A 14,850-nucleotide genomic window follows, 5' to 3' on the forward strand; every position below is an offset into this window, starting at 1 on the left:
TTAAGACAGTGCCTCAAGCTGTTGCCCTGGGTAGGCATCACAGTTCACAGCACCTCCAACTCCTGGGCTCAAGCAATTCTCCTGCCTCCACCTTCCAAGTAGCTGGGACTACAGGTGCCCACCACAATGCCCAGCTATTTTTTGGTTGCAGCTGTCACTGTTGTTTGGTGGGCTGGGGCTGGATTCGAACCCACCAGCTCAGGTGTGCATGGCTGGTGCCTTAGCCGCTTGAGCCACAGGCGCTGAGCCTGGCCTTGAAATTTTCATAGTCATTTCTTTTGACCACACATTAAAATAGAATGAGATTCTGTAATAATTTATTATATAGAGCAGCACTTAGAAAGAATATGGAGACCAAAGTTATCAATCCATACCAGACATTTAATTAATGGTGGGATGTCAAAATTTAACACCTGCAAACTTTTCCTATAAAAACATAATCAACTATTTTAGGCAGCACCTGTGGCTCAGTGAGTAGGGCACTGGCCCCATACATCGAGGGTGACAGGTTCAAACCCTACCCCGGCCAAACTGCAACAAAAAATAGTTGGGCATTGTGGCAGGCACCTGTTGTCCCAGCTACTGGAGAGGTGGAGGCAAGAGAATCGCCTAAGTCCAAGAGCTGGAGGTTGCTGTGAGCTGTGATGCCATGACCCTCTACTGAGGGCAACAAAGTGACTTCCAAGGTCAAACTGACCTGAGAAAATTAAATAAATAAACATAATCAACTTTTAAAACTCCTCCAAAGACCAATTGTTTCAACATTATATTAGAAAGGAAGGGACTATAGTAAATACGTAGTGTATCCTATATAGAGACAAGAGCAGTGGTTACTTTTTTGTCATATTCAATAGAAAAACTTCACTGGGTATAACTTATTTTGTGTGTGTGAGATAGTCTCCCTCTGTTGACCCAGGTAGATACAGTGGCATCATCATAGCTCACTGCAACGTCAAACTTCTGCGTTCAAGAGATCCTCTTGCCTCAGCCTCAAGTAGCTGGGACTACAACCATGTACCACCATATCCAGCTAACTTTTCAGTTTTTACTAGAGACAGGATCTCACTGTTGTTCCGGACTGAACTCTTTTTTTTTAAATTAAATCATAGCTGTGTACATTAACACAATTATGGGGTACAATATGCTCGTTTTATATACAATTTGAAATACTTTCATCAAACTGGTTAACATACCCTTTACCTCATTTTCTTATTGTGTTAAGACATTTATATTCTACATTTAGTAGATTTAACATGTACCCTTGGCCTGAAATTCTTGAGCTCAAAGGATCCATCTGCCTCAGCCTCCCAGAGTGTTAGGATTATAGCTATGAGCCACCATCTCCACCTGTGTAACTGTCCTTTTTGAAATACTACTTCCCTCTTAATGGAATACTTTCTGAAATCGAGCCTAGTATTAAAATCACTACTTATCTGGCCATGAGCTTACACTGCCAACTCCAACACCATGTTTTACAAATACACTTAAGAAGGCAAATGTAATGTTCATGACTGCTATGATAATGGGAAAACAGACATAAAACACAGATGTGTGTGCTTACTCATAAAAGTCAAACTTACAGTCTACTTCTTAGTCAAAACAAAGTAAAAAATGTGAAACACGCTACTGAACTTTCAACATCATTTATTATAATTTTTTTTTTTTAGATGAGGTAGAGTGCTGTGGCGTCACAGCTCACAGCAATCTCAAACTCTTGGACTTAAGTGATTCTCCTGCCTCCATCACCCAAGTAACTGGGACTACAGGTGCCTGTCACAACACCCAGCTATATTTTTGTTGTTGCAGTTGTCGTTGTTTTAGCTGGCCTAGCCAGGGTTCAAACCCACCACTTAAGATGTATGTGACCGGCGCTCTACCTACTGAGCTATGGGCGCCACCTATTATAATAATTTTTTAAAGGACGTTCTAAAATATTTAACTTTATTTATGTTTTTGTTGTTGTTAAGACAGAGTCTCAAGCCGTCACCCTGGGTAGAGTGCCGTGATGTCATAGCTCACAGCAACCTCCAACTCTTGGGTTCAAGTGATCCTCTTGCCTCAGTTTTCTTATTTTAAGTAGACACATGGTCTCGATTTTGCTCAGGCTGGTCTTGAACTTGTGAGCTCTTGTAATCCACTCACCTTGGCCTCCCAGAGTGCTAGGATTACAGGCCTGAGTCACCACACCCGGCTATTGCAGTATTTTTTATGTACACTGCAAGATACTAGTGTCCTTAAAAAAAAGTAAAAATTAGCCAGGCATGGTGGCTCATGCCTGTAATCCTTCGCATGCTTGGGAGCCTGAGGTGGGTGGATTGCTTGAGCTCATAAGTTCGAGACCAGCCTGAGGAACAGTGAGACTCCCCATCTTTACTAAAAATAGAAAAACTGAGGCAAGAGGATCACTTGAGCCCAAGAGTTGGAGGTTGCTGTGATTTATGACGTCACAGCACTCTACCCAGGGTAACAGCTTGAGATTCTGTTTCAAAACAAACAAGTAAAAACTGAAATCTTTCTGACATTCTATGACAAGTGAAATTGCCTGTGTGGAACTAAAAGCATGATTTCAAACATCAAAAATACCAAAATATCTGGGAGGTCCAGGCAGGAATGCTTGAGCTCAGGAGTTCAAGGACAGCCTGGACAAGAGTGGCATCCTGTCTCTTCTAAAAATAGAAAACACTAAGGGCAGGAACGGTGGCTCACACCTGTCATCCTAGTACTCTGGGAGGCCAAGGCAGGTGGATTGCCTAAGCTCAGGGGCTCGAGGCCACCCTGAGCAAGAGCATTGTGGCAGGTGCCTGTAGTCCCAGTTACTTGGGAGGCTGAGGAAGGAGAATCACTTGAGCCCAAGAGTTTGGAGGTTGCTATGATGCCACAGCACTCTACCCAGGGTGACAAAGTGAGATTCTTGTGTTAAAAAAAAAAAAAAATATATATATATATATATATATACACACACACACACACACACACACACATATACACATATATATATATATATATATATACACATATATAGAAACATTAGCCAGGTACTGTGGCAGGCTCCTATAGTCCCAGCTACTTGGGAGGCAGAGGCTGGAGGATTGCGTGAACCCAGGAATTTGAGTTTTCTGTGCGCTAGACTGACACTACAGCATTCTAGTCTGGGTAACAGAGTGAAACCTTTGTCTGTAAAAATAAAACCAAGGCTCAGTGCCTGTAGCACAGTGGTTACATGCCAGCCACATACACCAAAGTTGGCAAGTTTGAACCTGGTCCAGGCCAGCTAACCAACAATGACAACTGCAACAAAAAATAACTGGGCGTTGTGGCAGGCACCTGTAGTCCTGGCTACTTTGGAGGCTGAGGCAAGAGAATCCTTTGAGTCCAAGAGTTTGAGGTTGCTGTGAGCTATGACCCCACCATGGCACTCTAGGGCGACATAGTGAAAATCTGTCTCAAAAAAAATAAAAAATAAAATAAAATAAAGTAAAATAAAAATAAAGCATGGTAAGGCCTTCAATGGCTTAACTGTTATCTTTATAAGGACTTACCTGCCTCATGAAGGGCAGCACAGTAGTGACATGCTCTGCCATGCCCTGAGTCAGATGTGGATGTGCATTATGCTCAAGTGCTACACCTCAATGGAAACTCAGAAGGTCCTTACTTTGCAGATGAGTAAAATAAGTCAGAGAAGCTAAACAATCTGTCTGACATAACAACAGGAATGGGTGCATTAGATCTAGAGCTCAGCTATTCGGTTCCTTTTCCACTGCTCCTATTACTACACTAAGTCTATGCCTCCTGTTATTTATGTATTTATTTTTTATTTTTTTTGAGACAGAGTCTCATTTTGTTGCCCTTGGTAGAGCACCGTGGCGTCACAGCTCACAGCAACCTCCAGCTCTTGGGCTTAGGTGATTCTCTTGCCTCAGCCTCCTGACTAGCTGGGACTATAGGTGCCTACCACAATGCTCAGCTATTTTTTGTTGCAGTTTGGCTGGGGCCAGGCTTGAACCCACCACCCTCAGTATGTAGGGCTGGTGCCCTACTCATCAAGCCACAGGTGCCACCCTATTTTTTTTTTTTTAAGAGACAAGATATTACACTGTCATCTATACTAGAGTGCAGTGATGCAATCAAACTTCCAGGTTCAAGTGACACTTTTGCCTCAGCCTCTAGAACAGCTGGGACTATAGGTGCCCACCACAATGCCCAGATAATTATTTTTTATATTATGTAGAGATGGGGTCTTGCTAGTATGTTGTCCAAGCTGGTCTTAACTCCTGGTGTCAAATATTCCATCTGCCTCATCCTCCAAAGTGTTGGGATTATATGTGTGAGCCACAGTACTTGGCCCTCTCCTTCTTTTTTATATCAAAATTGTACAATGTGCTATTAATAAAAAAAAAATTACTCTCTGCCAAAAATAATGCCCTGATGATAAGATTTCTTTTCCTTATAAGGTTAACAGTAAGAAAACCCAACTAAATTTTAAGATTTATTCAGCTATGGGCTGAATTGTGTTTCTCCCAAAATTTAAATATTGGGGTTCTAACGCCAGCATCTCAGAATGTGACTACCTTTGGAGATACAACCTGTAAAGATGTGATTAAGGTAGTATGTGTCTGTTAGTGCCCTAACCCCACCTGGCTGATGTCCTTGTAAGAAGAGATTAGGATACAGACATACCTAGAGAGACAAACATGAAGTCAAGACAGAGCAAAGAAGAGCATCTATAAGCCAAGAAGAGAGGCCTCAGGAGAAACTAACAATGGCCACACTTTGATCTTCTAGAATCCGGAACTGTGAGAAAAAAATGCCTGCTGTTTAAGCCACTTTGTGGTATTTTGTTACAGTAGCATGAGCTGGTTAATACAGATGGTATATAAAGTATTGCCACAGAAACTATTCTATTGTATGTATTTGTTTAATTAGACCATGAACTTTTTAAAATTAATTTTAGAATTAGTTTTTACAATTAACTAATAAAAAAAAAGGCCTGTGCTGATGGCCGAGACATTTCTGCATCTTTTATGAATGTGCATTTTTTTTTGGCCAGGGCTGGGTTTGAACCTGCCACCTCCAGCATAAGGGGCCAGTGCCCTACTCCTTTGAGCTACAAGTGCCGTCCTGAATTTTTTTTTTCCTTTTTTTTTTTTTTGGAGACAATCTTAGTTTGTCACCCTCGGTAGAATGCCATGGCATCACAGTTCACAGCAACCTCAAAACTCTTGGGCTCAAGCCATTCTCTTGCCCTAGTAGCTGGGACTACAGGTGCCTACAATGCCCAGCTATTTTTTTTTGTTTGTTCGTTTGTTTAGCAGGCTCAGCCCCAGTTCATATGGCCGGTGCCCTAGCTGCTGAGCTCTAGGCGCCGAGCCATTATGGATGTGTTTTAATAAACTAATGGCCACTTGGGTAAGAGGACGTGTTTTTTACTCATAGGCAGCTATGAGTTTTGTGTGGACTGATCTCTACTCCTCAGTCTTTCCCAGTGACTTCTAACCCCTGGCAGGCTGCTCAAAGGCAATGATTGCAATCTTAGTATAATGCAGATTGTAGACTTTAACTAAACTCAAAAATGCTTTTAAAGTCTTTAATATAAAGCTTTTCCCATAGGATTGTTCTGAAAATGACCATAATCTGTCCTTCCAAGTGACCATTAGATTTAGATTAATAGTTAGAGCTACTTTAATACAGTGATTAAAACTACTTTACCATAGGATTACAAGAAAATTTGAAGTTATTTTGTTACAGATTTTAACCGGGCTGAGTTTGAACCTGCCACCTCTGGCATATGGGGCCAGCACCCTACTCCTTGAGCCACAGGTGCTACCCTCTGAAGCAATATTTTGTCAAAATCAAGTCCCTAGTAAATAACACTGAGTAAACACAGTACACAAAAAAGTGCTTCTGTTGAAGTCGTGTTAACAGCTGTTAGGGAATACTTTCCTCACTGTTCTACTGAGAATGCCAACTGACACACACCTGTAGAGCACATGCACACATGGTAAGACAATGGAAAGCAGGTATCCCACTTTTTTTTTTTTTTTTTTTTTTTTTTGGAGACAGAAGCTCACTATGTCACCCTTGGCAGAGTGCTGTAATGTCACAGCTCACAGCAACCTCAACTCTTGGGCTTAAACGATTTCTCTTGCCTCAGCCTCCCAAGTAGCTGGGACTACAGGCACCTGCCATAATACCCGGCTATTTTTTTGTTGCAGCTGCCATTGTTGTTTAGCTGTTCCAGGCTGGGTTTGAACCTGCCACCTTCAGTGTACGTGGCTGGTGCCCTCACCACTGTGCTACCGGTGCCGAGCAGAGCTGAGCTGAGCTATTCCATTTCTTACAAAGCTGTATGGAGACAAGTTCAAAACAAAAGGCTTTAAAGCAACTTTCATAATTTACATTTGAAGACAATTCAGAATGATGCAATCCAACCTTCAATTGTTGACAACTGTTACTTATGTTAACATCAAGGTTTTGGCCTTCTGTCCTTTTACATCATAATCTGCTTCAGCAATTCCAACATAACAACAGTTATATGTAGTTTACCGATCCTATTAAGGATTTCAGGTAGTTCATGTGGTACATAAAGCTCTTAAGGTTCCCCCCAAAGCATTAAGTTGAAAGTAACAAGAAAAGAAGGAAGATGACAAAAACAGAGTCAGAAGTAAGCCTACTCACCTACTGTAACAGCCAATGTAAAAAAAGAAATGCACGGAAAGACCCCACACTGCAGTGTCACCACGTCACAGCTGGCAGGGACCGACACACCACCTGGTCCAGTGCCCTCACTTAAAAATTAAGCAGAAAAAATGTCAATGTCATTTTTAGGCAAACTTGTATGCCAAGGCAATATCCAAAACCGCCTGCTACTTGGTTTACCAAAACCAATCATAGCCAATACAAGGATAGGTGAAGAAATGTCTAGCAACAGCTGGAGAACACCTTAAAGACTCACCTAATTCTGTGAAACATAAAATCAATTACATGACACACAACAAACCGGTTACTATAAAAATTAGGTAGAAGCCAGGTGCAGTGGATAGACTGAGCACAGGAGTTTGAAACCAGCCTGAGCAAGAGCAAGACCCTGGCTCTAGTAAAAATACAAGAACTAGCTGGGAGTTGTGGCACATGACTCTAGTCTCAGCTATCAGGGAGGCTGAGGCAAGAGGATTGCTTCAACCACGAGTTTGAGGTTGCTATGAGCTATGATATGATGCCAGGGCACTCTACCCAAGGTGTGAGAGTGAGATTCTGTCTTTAAAAAAATGGATATAAGTAAATATTGTTCTCGTAAAAAAAGTTAGGTATAAGATTGTGAACTATAAGCAAAAGAAATTCAGGTTTTACAAAGACCTTTTTCATGGCATATTTAACCTGTCTTTAAAACATAATGCCTCTGGCTCGGTGCATGTAGCTCAAGAGGCTAAGGTGCCAGCCATCTACACCAGAACTAGTGGGTTCGAATTCAGCCAAAGCCTGTCAAATACAATGACAACTACAACCAAAAAATAGCTAGGCATTGTGGCAGGCACCTGAAATCCCAGCTACTTGGGAGGCTGAGGCAAGAGAATCGCTTAAGCCCAGGAGTTTGGAGGTTGCTGTGAGCTGTGATGCCATAGTACTCTATCCAGGGTAACAGCTTGAGGTTCTGTCTCAAACAAACAAACAAACATAACCTCAAAACATAAAGCCTCTATATTTCTTGTGGTGAAAAATTATTAAAATTCCTTCAACATACTTTCTCTCCAAAATAAAAGGTATTTTTCAACCTAGAAAAAGCTGTTTCTAATTTTTAATATGCAAATACAAATGGTTATATTCTAGCAACTAACGTAAAACCTTTTATTTGGCAATTTGGAAATAAGAAATAGTTCTTAAGTATCAGCTTAAGCAAAATTCACAGAAAACATTATACTATAGATTACTCCAATCACTCTGCTTAAGTAATTTATCTCTGAAGCATTAACAGAGCAGCTCACAGTCTGGGTACAAAATCAAGATCTGAGTCCTTATGGCCTCTGTAAATAAACATAAAATTAATTTGTGATCTGAGTCCTTGACCTCCTGGGCAAGATACCCAACCTCTGCCCCTGCCCTTTCCTCATGTGTGAAAAAGTATGGTGTCTTTCTCACAAGACTGTTAAGAGCTAAATGAAATACCATGTAGAAAGTGCTGACTAGTGAAGCATTTACAAATGCTTTATTAGTGTCAAATGCTTTTACCATCACAGAGCTTAAATGTACCAAGAGAAGAAACAATGAAAAGGCAGGCCCATTCCTCCAATTCTTTGGCAGAATGATGACTGCTTTAACAGGAGAGCCAACTGACTAGTTTACAAAGACTAGCTATTAATTTCCAACCTTCAGACTAAACTTATTTTGTTATTTTTTGGGGGGAATATTTACTGAGCTGTACCTTTGATAGATACCACAGACAGACAATGACTAATCTATATTCAGCAAGGAAGGTTAGAAAATTTTGACTAAGTTGAGCATCTGTGCTTCCCAAAGGCTCATTTCCTCTCCAAATTGCAGCTTTCTTCCACCAAGGCTGGAAGAGACCCTGCCCTCAAGTGCAAAGCCGTCACCTCTGTGGTCCCACTAATACAAGCCTAGAAGCCACTGTCCTGAAGCACGAGCTTGTGTTTATTCCTCACCAGCTATCATCCCCTCTCCTAAATGCAAGGAAACAGTGATTTTTTCCTATCCTGTACATTTTATCCTGAAACATTTTTTAGAAAGAATGTAATTAAAGCATGTCATAAACTCACTCTACTTTTTGCCTGATTAAATTTACCAAGGAAGACATAAAAGATATATAGTTGTTAATATTACCTTCATTTCTTTATCTTTTGCACTGAGAAACAGAGATTTTTCATAATAGAATCTCACTAATTAGAACTTAAGTATGAATAAAAGCATTATAAGAAATATTCAAAGCAAGAATAAATGTGAAAAGTATAAAATAAAAACATTATTTAATGCTATTTCAAACAATTCTTTTAAGTTGAAAATCTTATGATAAATTTAAATTTCTCATTAATATCAAATCACAAAATTTAGTATTTAAAATAGATGGGTTATTGAACTGCCCCTTCTCCTTTCAGGTATTACTGAAAGTTATCAATCAAATACAAATTCTATTCTTTTTTTTTTCTATGCGTATCTTCCATTTACATGTAGTAAAAAAAAGGTTACTTGGCTTAAAAACTTCAGAAGCAAGTTTAACACATCACATTTTGCTCATGAGCACAAAATCTACAGTCAGGAGTTGCACATAAAGGGTTTATTTTAAATGTTTTAAGGATAGGATAGAGTTACATCATAATTATAAAAATTACTTACAGAATTAACAGATTTATATTGTGTATACTTCTAAATGCAGAGAACAGGGAACTGTCTACACATTGTATAAAATAAAATTAAAATTAAAAATGAATTCAGGCTCGAAAGATGAGGTCATTTACCTAATTTTAAAATGTGAACACGAAGACCTCTGAACTATACACATTCATTCAAACTGCACTAATGATGGAAAACACAAAGAGCGCAGCATTTCCAAGGAACCACAGACATTTTGACCATAATTTTGTTATAATAGTTGTTCCTGTTTTGTCTTTGGAGAACTTTCTTGTTTTTTTTAAGACAATCAGCTTAAGAATGTTTTCAGGCACTACAATTTGTGACAATCCGAACAGTCTTCTAATGGGTCTACAGTGTTCAGAGATTCAAGCCCAATGCACTTTGCGGTTTGGCACATAAAATGATAATAGAAATAAAATCTGGTTTAGAAGTAACTGTGATTTTTTTAAAGAAAGCACAGTCCCTTCAAATGCTGCATGACATTTACAACTGGAAAATCACCTTCTGTTGGCACTACATTTGCTTCACCAGTGCATTTTTAATCCTACAACCACTAAAACAGCACAGTAAGCAAATATACAGTAAACCGAAAGCAAATAAAAATAAAGAAAACAAAAAACCTAAATATTGTTAACATGCAATTTTAGTTAGTTACATTGAACATTCTACTTAGAATAGAGCATGCAAAAAAGGATGGTCTGCTTTTAAGATTTTTCTCTGAAGTTTTACGTGGCAGCCTGACATCACACACACGCACGCACACACAATACAATAATACTAGAGCAGGTAAATGAGAAAGGCCGATAAATTTTATACATAGATTCATGTCTCGTGTTGTCACAAGCCCCATGATAATTTTGGAAATTAAAGTTGAATTCCTAGAACCAGGAACCAACATTCAGATACCAGAAAAATGCAAGCAATGCATGCAGATCTGAAACATGAGCCTAAAATGAAGCCCAGGATACATGGGCCCAGGAGCAGAATCAGTCACAGAGTCATTAAGTATGGTATATGGTTTAAGCCTCCCGCTGCCCCACCCCCCAAAAAAAAGAATGGGGGAAAAGAAAAAAAAAAACCCAAAAAACAAAAACCCTTCCCCTTCCCTCAGCCTAAAGGCAATAAATGGAACAATGATTAAAGTTGTCATCACCGTCGTCATGATGTTGCATTCATCTAGAGACTAGGAGATCATGTGGTAAATTAAAGTCACTAAAGTTGCTTGCAGAAAAACCACAATGCAAGTCACTAGGTAATGCTAGAAATGTTCCAACTGACCCGATTCTTAGGATAGTTCAAAATGAGCTTTATTTTTCAGCCCAAAGTCACTGTGCCAAGTTCTGCACAGTCTGTGCATGCTGGACACACTCACAGACTCTTGTGCCATGAATGTCAGTCTGGGCTCAAGGAGCCAGGCTCAGCTTTGAGATTTACATGCAGGGACTCTTAAGAGAGTCAGTGGGAAAACACACAGATCTGTAGAACAACACCTGTTCACATACACAAGGAGCACCATGTCTCGGGTATCACACTGCTTTCAGAAGCTCAGCCCTGGACGCCCAAAGTGAAGCACTGGGCACAAGGCGAATGCAGCTGCAGACAGAAAACTGAGGTACTGTGTTTACATGGTGAGCAGCCGTTACCATCCAATAGCACAAGGCACAAGCCTTTGTGAAGGCTAAAATGGGCATCAGCAAACCATGCGCAGTGGGGCCTGGAAAGGAAGTAATTTCTAGTGTCAAGAACAGCCACAACAGAGGTCACTTGGACCTTGATCCAAACCTCTGGTGTTTCATTGACAGCATGCATGTTTGGGCTCTGCCCAAACAGCAGGTATGATTTCCAATCCTCCCAAAAGACTAGTTGCACATACGGCCTTTCTCCTGGCTGTCAAACCACCAGGGTTCCTCCAAAACAAAGTGAGAGCAGCTGTTTTGTTGATCAACCAATCACATTTGCAGTTAGTTCTATTTCAGTTTAAAATAGCCTTGCAGGAATAAACCATGGAAGGACTCTGTGGATAAGGGCTGCTATTACTTATACCCACAAGCGAATACGAATGACTGGACCTTCTATGATAACACATCACTGACATGCAAACCCCAAGGGGCCACTGAGTGGAATGAATCCACATTAAGAGCACACCTGGAGCAAGGACATACACACATACAACACCACAAAAGATGTCAAGAGATTAAGCTGTTGTTTCTCTAGACATTCTCTGTGGGAAAAAACAGGTGGGTTGGGGGAGGGGAGTTTCTGACCATAATCATATATTAGCAATAATAGTAATAAAAATTTAAGAGTTCCAGAAAACTTGTTAGAAGGCAAAAATGCCACTTTTAAAACTGACAATTCTGACATAAAATGTGTTCTTCCAGGAACTTACCACAAATACAATGATGTACTGTTGTCTTTTTAAATCCATGTGCTAAAATCCAGATTACTGATTTGTACAAATAATGGACCAAATGTGCTGTCCAAAATACATCTACATTACACTGTGGACCAAGGACCTGGGCTTTGCTAAAAAGTATTTATGATTAAAGAGTAAACAAAAAAAAAATCATACAAACACTTATTCTATTTTATGGAATAAAGTGTTGTCTTAAAAAAAAGTTACAAACCTTAGAATTAAAGGCAGCCTTTTACTCAGCTTTCTCATCAGATTGCAAAATTCTAATGCAGATCATTAACGGTTCACAAGTAATTCACATTTGGATTTATGGTTTAAAGCCCTCAGATTGAAAAGGTGCTCTGAACTTCTGACTTTCAAAAGAAACTAAACATTCTTATGTGCTTCCTGTGCCCAAAATTTAATTTTAAATAAAGAGCAATAATATCATAAATATGACTGATTTGGGTCAAGCACTCCTATTAAACTGGAGAAAATTATGTCACCCCCACTCTAATCCACAAGGAAAGGACTGCCAATGGTGTGTGTGTGTGTGTGTGTGTATGTATGTAATACACACACACATATAGGTAGATACAGATACATACATCTCAAAAAAGGCAATAACAAAAATACCAAACTATGCTTGCATTGTGGCAGAATAAGAGAGTGTTAGAGTGAAGGGGAAAATGGTTAAGAACTATTACAGTTTTAAATGACTATGACACTAGCTTAACTTTTACTAAACTTGCCTGTAACTCCCCTCCAAACAGACAGACTTCTTTTAAGAGGAAGGAGTTCTCCTTACACAAAATGCTTTGTGTTCACATCAATCTGTACTATTCAGAACAAAACCAGTTCTGCTGGCAGAGATTGTGGGTTCGCAGGGACATTTAAGCTTTCATTAAACTGGAAAGCAATCAAGTCTTTATGTCTACAAATTATACATTTAATAGTTCCACAAATTTGGCAGAGTTCATGATGACATCTAGGATGTTTTCACCAAATCGTAGACATAAATATGGAAATCATCATCAAATTTGATGAAATACACGGAGGGCTTGGCTTCTACTTGATGAATGACCATGCCAGTCCTTTTCGAGCCATCTTCTTTGGCATATTCCACTTGTTTGCCTACCAGGCTGTCCACAACTTCTCCTGGTTCCCTTTCCGCTGGAGGTGAATCATCTGTATTCAAGGGGGGGAGGGGGGAGAAGAATTTTAAAAAATCAATTTTAAGATATACATCGACTCTTGTTTATTTTTTTAACAATCCATTTCATCTTACTTTATTAGTTCATTGTTTAAGAAAAACTTTTTGTTACTTTGAAATAAGTATAGACTTACACTTGTTTATTTTTTAATACCCAGAATTCTTCATGATTACCTAGACCAGTGGCCAGCAAACTTTTCTTTCAGGGTCAGACAGATAAGTTCAAGCCTGAGGATCACATGGTTTCTGCCCAAACTACTTAATCCTATCACAGTAGGAATGCAGCTATAGATGATAAATAAATGAACTAAAGTGGCTGTGTTCCAGTAAAACTTTATTCACAAAGATCATTTGCCAACTCAAATACATAAAAAATTTTGAAAAGCATAATAATCAAAAATTCTTTTGGTTCATTTTTAATCTATAGCTATAATTATTGGATTTGTATATGTGTGTGTTTTTTTTAAGAGGCAGTCTCACTTTGTCACCCTTGGTAGAGTGCTGTGACATCACTGCTCATAGCAACCTCCAGCTCTTGGGCTTAGGTGATTCTCTTGTCTCAGCCTCCGGAGCAGCTGGGACTACAGGCACCTGCCACAATGCCCGGCAATTTTTTTGTTGCAGTTTGGCCAGAGCTGGGTTTGAACTCACCACTCTTGGTATATGGGGCTAGCCCTATATGCCAGAGGTGGCAGGTTCAAACCTAGCCCCTGCAAAATAATAATAAGTTGGAGTGACTCTTCAATAGAATTTCAAAGCAGATAATTCCTATAAGGATTACTGAGAATATGGTAAACATTTAATGCCTAAGTATTCTTTGTTTTATTATGCAAATCTATAAAGGCTGCTCCCCCTCTATGGCACTGCATTCCACATCATCTTCCTAGCCCACTTAAAAAATAAAAGAAATTTCCAAGTGAGGTGACTCATGCCTAAAATCCTAACCCTTTGGGAGGTTGAGGTAGGAGGACTGATAAAGGCCAGGAGCTTGAGACCAGCCTGACTAAGCATGAGACTCTGTCTACCTAGGCAACAGAACAAGACACTGGCCCCCACCAAAGAAAAGAAAAGATCCACACACAGGAGGAACTCTTTAAAAGAAAATATACGAATTTGTAAATCTTGATGTTAAATCTTTATGACCTAGGATATGGCAAGATATTCTGGGATGTGACACAAAAGGTGTACACACCAAAAGAAAAAACATTAAATTGGACTTCAAAGTTAAAAACTTTTGTACCTCAAAGAAAATTGGAGCATATATTTCTAACATGTATCTATCTGATAAGGAACTTGTATGTAGAATACTGACTCTCATAATCCAACAATAAAAGACAATTTAAAAATGGGCAGGGAAGGCCCAGTGCAATGGCTCATGCCTGTAATCAGCACTCCGGGAGGCCAAGGCAGATGGAATGCCTGAGCTCACGAGTTCAAGTTCAAGACCAGCCTGAGCAAGAGTGATACCTTGTCTCTAAAAATAGCCAAATGTTGTGGCTGGCACCTGTAGTCCTAGTTACTCAGGAGGCTGAGGCAACAGGATTGCTTGAACCCAAGAGTTTGAGGTTGCTGTGAGCTGTGACGCCACAGCATTCTCCCAAGGACGACAAAGTGAGACTCTGTCTCATTAAAACAAACAAAAAAAATGGACGGGGATGTGAATAGACATTTCATCAAAAAAGATACACAAATGGCCAATTAAGTATATGAAAAGATTTCTCTTCAGAGAAATGCAAATCAAAACCACAATGAAATACCAACTCCAAATCCATTATGATGGCTAAAATCAAAGTCAGGTAACAGTAAGGGTGGGGATATAGAGAAATGGGAACCCTCATTTACTGCTGTGAGAATGTAAAGTGTATATCCATTTTGAAAA

The 14,850-nt window shown here is 39.6% G+C and overlaps 1 protein-coding gene across 3 annotated transcripts in view; it reads right to left on the reverse strand.

The window, feature by feature from the left end:
- Positions 1-9,271: 9,271 nt before the first annotated feature.
- SPIN1 (spindlin 1) overlaps positions 9,272-14,850 on the reverse strand; it is a 106,605-nt gene continuing 101,026 nt past the window's right edge. For 2 of the 3 annotated variants that reach the window (XM_023516249.1, XM_003795022.3), the window contains one exon: positions 12,663-12,946. In XM_023516249.1, coding sequence (XP_023372017.1) covers positions 12,747-12,946 — 200 coding nt within the window. In that variant the 3' untranslated portion in view covers positions 12,663-12,746. Of the gene's footprint in view, positions 12,947-14,850 lie in introns of all 3 variants that reach the window. The other variant, XM_023516248.1, reaches the window with a different exon arrangement.

Source organism: Otolemur garnettii, unplaced genomic scaffold, assembly GCF_000181295.1.
Source record: "Otolemur garnettii isolate 467f Iridium unplaced genomic scaffold, OtoGar3 scaffold00088, whole genome shotgun sequence".
In the NCBI taxonomy this organism is placed as follows: Eukaryota; Metazoa; Chordata; class Mammalia; order Primates; family Galagidae; genus Otolemur; species Otolemur garnettii.